General features: G+C 35.2%; 1 protein-coding gene across 1 annotated transcript in view; it reads right to left on the reverse strand.

Moving 5' to 3' along the window:
* Positions 1-318: 318 nt before the first annotated feature.
* The window catches only part of LOC115231385 (LIM/homeobox protein Lhx6-like), a 37,206-nt gene continuing 25,024 nt past the window's right edge, over positions 319-12,500 (reverse strand). The window contains exon 3 of the mRNA XM_029801422.1: positions 319-692. Within this exon, the coding sequence (XP_029657282.1) occupies positions 319-692 (374 nt within the window). The remainder of the gene's footprint in view (positions 693-12,500) is intronic.

Genomic DNA, 12,500 nt, shown 5'->3' on the forward strand with positions numbered 1-12,500 from the left:
CTATATTGTAATACTATACATGCATGTAGGCGCACATATATATATTAATGTATACATGTATGCATACATACATTCATATATTTATATATACAAGTATGTATATATATATATATATATATATACAGGTTATGTATATATATATACATATACACACATATATTTATATATATATATATGCATTTATATATATATATATATGTGCGTATATATATCTATATATAAATATGCTTGTATAGCCCTTATAGAAGAGTTTCGAAAGGCAGTTAGCGGTTACTACAATGAGCATTATTATAATCACAAATTAATTTCACCTACTGCCTAAGGGAAACGGCTACAATGCCAACCACCAGACTTGAGCTGGACTGATATCAACTCCCCATAGTGGCAAAAGTAGGTACTAGTAGCTGGGCAAGGAAACATACTAGAGTTAACTCCCGTTGGAGGGGAAAGAGTCCGTGAGCTCCCATTGATTTTATTTCGTTGTTGCTGATACTTTTTCTGCCGCGCCCGGCTGTTCTGAAACCACACCTGTGTGACTCGCTTACTGAGGCCTGCTTGGGCTGCTATCTGCTCCAAATCGTTACCATCAGGGTTACTGTCCAGTTGAAATTTTGCTTGTAGAAACTGTAGCTGTTCTTCGGTAAAAGTTGTTCGCACGCGTTTTGCCTTCGGCTTTTGACTACTGGCGCTCTCTGAAATGGAAAATACAAAAAAATATGTGTCAGATTCATCTTTTTGTACTTAGTTTACTTTTTATTTTTCCTTTTATATCTGATTTTATATAATATTAAACATATTAGGGACTCACACGCCTGAAATACTCGCTTGTTCATATCATTATGTACCAGGGACGAGCAACATATTTTGAAAAGCGGACCGCATGAGACATGGTTTATCATAAGCGGACTACTCTACTAATGAAATTGAAGACAATTTTCCGTTTGGCATTACCATTCAGAAAGTTCCGTGGGCAATTCGTCCATGACTGCTATATACTAACACGTTACACTGCTTTCTCTCAATCATTCAGAGATACTTACATACATATACACATGTATATATCTTTTTATCCACTCACCATCCATCCATCCATGTGTATATTTATTACCGATTTAGTCCAATACAATGCGGCTTGAGTAATATATACCAATACGTACGTGCATACTTACTAGAGCATATATGTATGTCTACAAAGAAACCATGCGCACACACAGACACACACAAGAATTGGGACATTACAATTTTAGTTAATGAGAGTGCTCAATGATCCATCAATTAGTTATAGTGCTAAGACTTGTGTCTATTTGAATTAAATAGCCAAGAAGTGTGAGCCTGAAATAATATCAAATGAAGAAAATATGAAATATTTATCAAAATTATCATCGGATCACATGCAGCTCTTTCATTGACCATTTACGTAATCAGCAGATGTTGATCTGAAGACACTAACTTAGTTAAGCAACAGGGATTAAGTGATTGTTGACAACATTTGTAGGTGATTTATAAATCAACCAGGAATGGAAACTAGAAGGAAGCAGTTACTTTGTATACTATTCAGAAACAACAACTGTTTTAGAAAAACAATGAAAATACGTTTGGGTGTGCTTCATAAAGGGAACATAAAAGTTAGAATGCTTAAATCATGCCACCATCTATGTAATTGGCTGATTCACATGCACGTAGGCAGTGCAATTTTAGTTCATCCAAGCGATTTATTTAATCCTTGAGAATGCACAGTGACCCAATAATAAGTTCGTGCTATTAATTTACGCCTATGTAGATTAAACAAACGGAAAAATGGATATCAAGCGTACCGTAAAAAGAAAATATGGAACATTTAACACAAGCTACCTCGTGGGACAGCTAAACACATATTTAATTCATAATATAATACGCTTTATGCATGCATTGGCGAACGACTGTGATTACAAACGAGGAAAAATGTACTCAACATATTAAGCAGAGCTTGTGTATATATGCTATTTGAAGTTCAAGCTTCTTAAATCGATACTCTGAGTTTCAGTTTGATGATTATTTAAGCAGTTATTGGAAAGAAGCAACGTAGCAGTATTGTAGCATAAAGATACAAAAATATTCATAATACAACGAAATATGATTAATCACAGAAATTTGATTGGTTACCGAAAACCGTTGGAAAATGCATTATACATTCATCTATCCAATTGTCATAAACAGAACTCGTGATATATTCATCTACTCACATCAAAATGTGGAACAAATTTCTAATTCAGTGTCAGTTATGCAACAATTTTCATTAGCCAAATGTTTTAGTGTAGGTTTTCCAGGAACCAGATATATTTTAATCTTCTCTCCAACGCAGCTGGCATTGTCATTAAGGTGTCATGTATTAATAATCGAGGTCAAATGTTGATTTCATATTTCCAAGGTCGATAAATAAAGTACAACACATTACTGGGTCGATTCTTTTCTCTTATTCTTTCTGTTTGTATTAAAAGCCAGGACAGCTCTCCCATGACTCTATCAGGAGTTAAGTTACCCCTTTATCTGTAGAGCTGGTCTTTAATGCATAATTTTGGTTTTAAAAACTTTTGTTATTAGGAGCTTCTCTATATTTACAATCCACTGTGTCCGTGTGAAGCCAAGATGTCAATGTGCTTATTTAATTAACAGCCGACAAAATATCTAATAAAAATGCGTAATAACAATTTTTAAAAACTGTTTAAATATTACACAGTAAACTAGACTACAAAACAAAGTAACATTCTACATCGCCAACATGAACAAAGAGCAGAAATTATTTGTTCATCACGAAAGACGCGTGAAATGTGATTTTTGTTCCAAGAACATTGTGGAATTGTGCCAACTGAAGATGCTAAATTGTCGGAATTATATTGAATCGGAGAGTATCGATGGGAAAGTAATATATAAAAACTTAAGGAAATAAATGTCGAATGAGGAGGAAGTATGGAGTAAAGAAATAACTGAGGGTAAGGAAGAAAATGGAAGAGGGTGTATGTAGGAGTGAGAGAAAATAATAGATGAAAGAAAGATAGTTTGAAGTATATAGACGTGTGTGTGTGTGGTGTGTGTGTGTGTGTATGCGTGTGTGAGAGAGAAGGAGGAGGGAGAAAGAGAGGTAGAAGATCGTAAATGTGATAGAGATTTTGAGGAAGAAAAAATAGAGGAATAAAGAAACCGGAACGAAATTAGCTGAACAGAGATTGAAATAGAAAAAGAAAAGAAAAAAAGAAAGAAAAAGGGGGAAAAATGTAGATGGAAAAAAAATAGGTAAAATAGTAAAGAAGTAACTAGAAGTATTAGGATTAGGGTTGCTATTAAATGGCAGAGATTTTATAAAGTGTTGCCCCCATCTTTTATTTATTTATTTATTTATATTTATAAGTGTTGTCACTTTGTTTTTAAGAGGTAACCGAGTCATTGACTCGCTAAGATGTTTTGGAGTTTGTCGAGTATTTTAACTCGTGAAGATGTCTTCTTCAGCTTCACTTCACGCATGACAGATGAACAAAATTAAGTTGTAAACAGAGATTAAATATTTTTCTCTGCACTATAATCTAATAAACAAGATTCTTGTTTGTGTTCATCTTGTTAACCTCGAATCAATGTCGTTTATTTACATTAAATAGTTGCTGTTCTTTACGTTAAAAAAAAACAAAAGCACAAACGAAACCAAATCCAGTATATTTTGTACATTACGTACCACCAGATTTTGTTAACTTTTAGTAATGTTAATAAAATTTCAAATGTAACATTGTTTTTGATGCATAATAACCATTTATACAGCGGTTCATATGTACATGATAACGGTTTTTGAGGACGTAATAATCGTATATATAACCATATATATATATACGTATATATGCGTATATTGATAATTTTACAACCGTTTAAATACTTGTATAGTCACCAGTTTTCCTCTTGTCTCCGTCAACTGACATTATTTAGTAAGAGGAGAGCTAGAACACTTAGTGCCGCGAAACAAGTTGTTTTAATTAATTAATATTACGTCCGTAATAAGGAGAACAAACTATTTGCCTGAATAATTATTATGGTCAAGAAAAGCAAGACAGACAGTCCTGAAATTCAAATAAATTAATATTAGTAAAAAATGGTCTGTGGATAATATAGTGCGGAGTGAGTCTGATTTTCTTCAAATACGCTGACAACTCCGGACGTGTTTCGGTATTATTACTCCTCCTCAGTAGGCATGGTGTAAAAATTTGACTGAACAGTTTATTTTGATCAATCACATTATTTGCTTGAACTCCTGCCTTATTCTTGTTCTCACTTCATTAGCTATATATTTTGTTCTCACTTTATCATCTATATATTAAGCCAACAATTTCAGGGAGAGGAAAGTCGATTACATCAACTCCAGGACCTAATTGGAACTTATTTCATCAACTCCGAAAGGATGAAAGGCAAAGTCGACCCCGGTGACATTTGAACTCAGAATGTGAAGTTGGAAGACTGCAGCTAAGCAGTTTTTTCCGCTGCAGTAATGATTCTGCCAGCTCGCCGCTTTTCATGATGCATATATCAAAACGGTAAGGCCAAATATGTGACTCTGTCATGTACTTAGTTGAAGGGAGAGGTGGAGAGAGAGAGAGAGAGGAGAGAGAGAGAGAGGGTGATAAAGAGAGAGAGATAAGGAAAGAGAGATTGAGTGTGTTAGCGGTGGCGGGAGAAAAGAGATTGCTTTTATGATATGTGGTTAAATAGCTAGTTGAAGGAAGAGGTAGCGAGAAAAGGAGAGGAATGTGGTGTACTTGAGAGAGAGAGAGAGAGAGAGAGAGAGAGAGGGAGAGAGAGAGAGAGAGAGAGAGAAAGAGAAAGAGGAGGGAGGAGTAAGAGAAAAAATGTGTGTTTATTGTGGAGAATGAATGTATTGTGCCAATTTTGCAATACAAAATATATTTCTACAGAAAAGCCAAGGCGGGCGTTCTGCCACCTGTAGTAAAACGAGAATGCCCTTCTTACCAAAGGCCTCCCACGAGCGAACTTCATAATCCATAAAGCCTAAATTTAAAGGGAAACATATCATTGTACCATTCATCTTTATCATCTTTATCATATAAGAGTCTAGATTTCTGAACTTCTAAGAAAAGAACCTCATTGTTTTAGAGTACACAACCATGTGTCTGATGGCTGTGCACTCTGCATCCAATTGGTGATCAACACAGACAATTTGTTCAACTGTATGTAGTTTCTTCTTTGGAAGCTACCGAAGTTTGAGCTAGCAACTATGCATTATAGGTGCATTCCAGAAATAGCTGCAACTTTAATTTATGTTCCGAGTTCGAATTCTACCGAGGTCGACTTTGCTTTATATCCTTTTGGGGTCGATGAAATAAGTACCAGCTGAGTACTGTGGTCGATGTAATCGACTTACTCCCTCCTCCAAAATTGCTGGCCCTGTGCCAAAATTTGAAACCATTATCATCATCATCATTATTATTATTATTATTATTATTATTATTATATTATTATTATATTATTATTATTATTATATTATTATTATTATTAAGGTGGTTAAGATGGCATGCAGGCAGAATCGTTAGCACGCTGGAAAAAAAATGCTTAGTGGCATTTCTTTCCGTTTTTAGTTCTGGATTCAAATTCTGCTCAGGTCGATTTTTCCTTTTATCTTTTCGGGATCAATTAAAATAATTACCAGTTTCGTACTGGAGTCGATGTAATCGACTAACCCACCCACTCCTTTAAAATTTCCGACCTTGTGCCTATAGTAAAAAAAAAAAGCTTAGTACAGCAGCGAACTGGTACAATCGTTGTAGCATTGGTCAAAATGCTTAGCAGCATCTCTTCCGGCTCTTTACATTCCGAGTTCAAGTGTCACCAAGATCAGCCTTACTTTTCCTCCTTTCGGGACCGTTTAAATAAGTACCAGTCAAATGCCGGAGCAATGTAAACAACTTACTCCTACCTTCAAGCTCCTAGCTTTGTACCAATATTAGAAAGAACGAGCATGTGTATGTATATATAAATGTGTGTGTGAGTGTGTGTGTGTGTGTGAGTGTGTGTGTGTGTGAGTGTGTGAGTGTGTGTGTGTGTATGTGTGTGAGTGTGTGTGTATGTAAATATGTATGAGTGTGCGTGCGCGTCTTTGTGTCTGTGATTATCTCCCGTCACCGCTAGGACAACCAGTGTTGATGTGTTTATGCCCTTGTAACATAGCGGTTCGCAAAAGGGATCGATTGAATAAATACTGGGCTTAATAAAAAAAGTTCTGGGGTCGATTCGTTCGACTAAAGTTCTTCAAGGCGGTGCCCCAGGATTGCCGCAGTCAAATGACTTATACAAGTAAAAGGTGAATGTATGTGTGAATGTATAATCTCAATTAGAAAAAAATAAGGGCAAAGAAAGTTAAGACCCCGCCACAAAACTGGATGTGTAGTGATCAATAGATATTAAGATATTGAAGTAAAATGGCGCCGTCGATGGTGGCAAAAAATATGTTGGCAACAAAAATATTGTCAATACTATAATTTAGATTAACAAACTAGACATATATAAAGAAATTAAATGATAAAGATCCCCTTTGATCATGGGGTTGCACCTAGAAAGTTCCCCTCCGAGGAATGAACCCAGGCTAGGTTGTTTATGGAAGACTAGCAGTCGCCCATGCATACCAGCTTCCCCTCTCTCCGCCACTAATGTTATACAAGGCAATGGCACCAGTAACGTCACAACTCATTCCTACAGCTGAGTGAACTGGAGCAATGTGAAATAAAGCGTCTTGCTCAAAAGCACAACATACATCCCGGTCTGGGGATTCGAACTCACTACATCATGATTGCGAGCCCGACGATGTAACCACAGAAATAGATAGATAAATAAATGGTAAATAAAGGAACAAATAAACGATCATAGTCCAGCCAGGAGCTCTTTGCAAAGCCGAAAATGCTATACTAATGGAATTCCGTAATTTCAATTCTTAATTCTGAGGTTGCTGTATTTATGAGATGGCGTTGTGGTGGAGACATAATCAATCAAAACCGCAGTTGTGCCTGTATGTTTGTGCGTTATTGTGTGTATGTGTGAATATTTGTGCGTGTGTGTGTGCACCGTGTACATGTGTGTGTATTTGTGTGTGTGTGTGTGATAGAGAGAGAGAGAGTGGGGTAGAAAGAGAGAGAAAGTAAGTGAAAGCAAAAAAATGAAGCTGGTGAAACTGAGAGAAGAGATAAAAAGAAAGAGAAGAGTCAAGAACGAGAGAGAAAAGAGAAAGGAAAGAAGAGAGAGAGAGAGAGAGAGAGAGAGAGAGGAAGAGCGAGAGAAAAGAGAAAGAAATAAGGTAAAGAAAGAATAAAGAATACAGTAACCTTCATATCCTGGAAGCCTTGGCTTGTATTGAAAATAATAGACATTTATGACCTAAGTGATCAACATTGGTTACTTAATGTATTTGGGTAGGAAATTAATTTCTTTAAAATTCCTGCTCTTTCTCTCAATTCTTGCAAATTTCCCTTCTAGGGAAGTACTGTAACTTCCTCCTCGTATTAGTATTACAGCAGTGCCCTCTACCGGTCTTTTACACCTCCAAGTCCGGTTATCAGCAGGCGGCTATTGTTCATCAAGCTGTGTTCTTTATTGCGTTCTGATCCTTTGACATGCAACACAACAGACAGTGGACGCTGCAAACATCCCTTGTATATATATTAATGAACTCATCTGACAGATTTAGTCTCGATATGTGCTATGTGTATACAGCCGATACGTAGAAGTACTGCACACACACACATTCACACACTCACTCACTCACACACACACACACACACACACACACACACACACACACACACACACACACACACACACAAATACACACACTCACACACTCACACACACACACACACACATATACACGGATTCACATAAATGTATGTATACATACAAGCATTCACATACGGTTATACATACACACGCAAATACAACACACATATGTACAAATGCATACATACACATACACAGATTCACTTAAATGTATGTATACATACAAGCATTCATATACGGTTATACGTACACACGCAAATACAAACACACACATGTACAAATGCATACATACACACATACATACATATGTATGTATGTATGTATGTATGTATGTATGTATGTATGTATGTATGTATGTATGTATGTATGTATAAATGTGTGTGTGTGTGCGCGCGCGTCCATGCGTGCGTGTACGTGTGTGTATAGTTGCGTACCGTCACATACATCTATATTTCATTCAACGTTGTTTAGTACGTTTGTAATAAATAAATTTCAGCTTGGCAAAGCTTTTGGCACATCAACAAATGTTCCGTTTTCTGTTCTTCTTAGTGTTTATGAGCAACGACTCAGTAACTGTAGTTGATGACGCGCAACTACGCAGAAATGTATGTGTCCTATACTCCGATGATATCATTCATAGCTCAGTTGTGTTTTTCAGACATACCGGAAAAAAATTTTCTCTCGAGACAATTTCTGCCAGTGTCTGTCTATATTCTTGTGTACACGAACATATTAAATACAACTGTACGCACGCACTTATATTTCCTTCCACTCTGTTTAGTGTATCCCTACATGCATATATATATAATATATATATATATATATATATATATATATATATATATATATATATATAATCACAATGAGGATATTTAAACCTCTTATAGGGATTTTTATTCAAAGATACAATGGTTTAATATTATTTTGAAGAGATATATATGAAGATATCGTTTGAAGATATATATATATATATCAAATATTGTAAAATATCCAATATTTTTATCGAGTTAGAAAACAGAGAGATCTAACGGATACAAATTAATATATTAATTACTTAACATATTCACCTACAACTGTTTCATTTCACAAACAAAACTACAATTACAAAACATATAAATATATAATTTTGCATTTTAAATACCTTGAATGGAAAATCATCAGGGTGTACAAAGGACTATAAGGACTACATTGGGATACGTTTGGCATCGGGCTCCCGTCAGGGACCTGCGAAACTTGAAGTAGCACAGAACCGAAACAATCGATTTTAAATTATACATACATACATACATACATACATACATACATACAACATACATACATACATACAATAATATATATATATATAATATATAATATATATATATAAACATACAAATTTCCACACGAAAGCACGAACTTCAAAACGTGTCTTCTCTGATGTGAATTTGCTACACGGGTTATCGGTAACCGAATTATCCAGAACAAGATAATTCATTCTACTACAAATATATATATATATATATATATATTATATATATATATATATATATATATAATATAATATATATGCATGTATGTGTGTGTGCCACTGTGTGTGTGTGGTGGTGTGAATACATGAATGCATACTTTGTGACTGATTATATTTATCACAGAAGTGTGCCACTTAACAGTATGAGATGCATCTTTAGAGAAGAATCTGTCCACGAGTCCCCGTCCAGTAAACGCGTCATTCTATCACTGTGAAAATATATTTATAATGAGGAAATATTTCTTCAAACGAGTGTATCTAAAAATCTATCTTTGTTTTCCAATTACTGCCAACACTTCTAACTCACCGCGTTTTAAAGTTTCAGTTTAGGAAAAGCATTATCAATAATTCTGTTTGTATTTTACAAAATTTCCAATATATCGAATATCGTGATTTTCTAACAGCATGTCTTCTCATCGAATGTAAAAATAGACAGGGATAGCGAGATCAATATATAGACGGATTGATAGATAAACAGATTGTCTATGAATTTAATAATAAAAGAGCCACTATGGCAAAAAACAAAGTTCTATAAAATGGCAGGGTAAATGATCGTCGATGATAGAAAACATATGCAGAGGCGAAAAGGTGACAATCAGAATGTCTAATATAAGCATAAGGCTAAATATTACGGATAGGGATATGGGTGAATTAATGGAGTCTGGTTTTCAATGGCTTTTTATTCTTCCTATCAAAGAAGGGTGAAAAGCGTCGGCTACTGCGAGATTTGAACCTAGCAATTGATATATATAATATATATATATATATAATATATATATATATATATTACATATATAAATATCCAAATATATTAAACACATAAAAATATACATACATACATACATACATACATACATACATACACACACACACAACACCCACACACACACAACACATATATATAATATATATATCTATATATATATATATATATATATATAATATATATATATATATATATTAATATATATATATATGATGTATATATACAACACAATATACACACAGAGATGACAAAAGTAAATAGACAATCCCATAAAACATCGGTTAATGTTTATTCTATCTTGTAGAGGTTTATATTTTTTTTATTAATTGGCATTTTTACGATTCAGGTTCTCTGTGTGACTGTTTAATCATGCCATGTACAAAAGAAAAAAAAAGAAAAGAAATGCCTTGGGACAGTCCGAATATCTAAGAGCCCTTATTGTCGATCAATTTGAAGGTGGACATAGTCAGCGTAAAATGGCAGAAAACCTTGGGACCCCGCTTTCTACAGTTAATAGAGTGGTTGTGTTCCATTTTGTTGAAGAGCATATGCTTGAAACGTAAAAGATTTTCTGAATTCCCGAGCGTTAACTGATACATCTGTTTGTTGTTTACACACCCGTCTTCATTCCGTAGAAGAAAAAATTACAATCGGACCATGTTAAGACCAAAAATTATTTACATCAAAAAGGTGCTTTTTTTCTATGAAAATCCCCTATTTTTTACGATTTTTTGACTGCTGTGTCGAAACTTTTCGGTGTATTTCAACCAGAAGAATGTTCACTTAAAGAGAATAACAAGCTACATAATGCAAAATTTTTACTTTTCAAAAAAGATTGAAACTATGTCAAAACTTTCTTAACGCGACATCAAAGTCTGCGTTTTAAGCGCAACTAAAAAACAAACCCGAGCAACGCCGTGCTATACAGCTAGTGTGAGATAAAATAAAATATGGAGGATAACACAATAAGATGCCGTGGAACGTGGTTGATTAATATCGATGGTGTTGTGGTGATAGTTACCTGTAGATGAGAATTACCTCTGGAAGACTTTGTGCAATGTATATATGAAAACTATTATAATGTGTATTGATTTAATGAATATCTAATTAAGCGGATGATACAAAAATAGTTTATTAAGTAAATGGATAAATAATGAAGTAATTAAGGAAAAAGATTGAGTAAATAGATTGTTAAATAAATTGTTGCATGGTTAAATATTTCAATACTTGGTTAAGGATAAATAATAAACGATTGCTTAATATGTGAGATTAGATAACAATATTCATCAAAGCAACTTTCGATAGGGAGTAAGAATATATGATGGGGATATATCACATCAACATGCAGTGCAGGTGGAGGCGATCAAGAAGTAGTTGTGAAATAAGGAAATGAAATAAATAATATTGGTTTCAAATTTTGGCACGAGGCCAGCAACTTCGGAGGAGGGGCTAAGTCGATTACTTCGATCCCAGAGCTAAACTGAAAGATTGAAAAGCAAAGTCGACTTTGGCGGAATTTGAATTCAGAACGTAAAGACGGATAAAACGACGCTAAGCCTGGTGTGCTAACGTTTCTTATTTCTTTATTGCACACAAGAGACTAAACATAGAGGGGACAAACAAGGACAGACAAAGGAATTAAGTCGACTAGATCGACCCCAGTGCGTAACTGGTACTTAATTTATCGACCCCGAAAAGATGAAAGGCAAAGTCGACCTCGGCGGAATTTGAACTCAGAACGTAACGGCAGACGAAATACCGCTAAGTATTTCGCCCGGCCTGCTAACGTTTCTGCCAGCTCGCCATTGTAAGAGAAATGCATAATATTAGTTTCAAAAATTTTAGCACAAGGTTAGTGATTTCTGTGGAGGGGGTAAGTCGATTACATTGACTCTAGTGTTCAACTGCTACTTATTTTATCGTCTCCAAAAGGATCAAAGGCAAAGTCGACCTCACTTGAATTTGAACTCAGAGCGTAAAGAAAGATCAAATGCTGCTAAGCATTTTCCCCAGTGTGCTTTCGATTCTGCCAGCTCGCCGCCCTAAGGGAAATATACAATATTCTTTTCTACACTAAGCACAATTTTTGGGGGAGGAGGCCAGTTGATTAGATCAACCCCAGTACGCAACTGGTACTTAATTTATCGACTCCCAAAGGATGAAAGGCAAAGTCAATCACGGTGGAATTTGAAAGATAGACGAAATACAGCTAAACATTTCGCCCGGCGTGCAAACATTTCTGCCCGCTCGCTGCCTTGGGAATGCATAATATTAAATCATGTTGCGTAGCCTGCTGGCTTTACAGTCATGATCATAAGAGCGTGGTTTCGATTCCCGGTCCGGGCTGTATGTTGTGTTCTGAGCAAAAAACATAATTTCCCGTTGTTCCAGTCCACGCAGCAGTAACAGAGTCCAGTAATAGTGGTAACT

This window comes from Octopus sinensis, unplaced genomic scaffold (assembly GCF_006345805.1).
Source record: "Octopus sinensis unplaced genomic scaffold, ASM634580v1 Contig18387, whole genome shotgun sequence".
Classification (NCBI taxonomy): domain Eukaryota; kingdom Metazoa; phylum Mollusca; class Cephalopoda; order Octopoda; family Octopodidae; genus Octopus; species Octopus sinensis.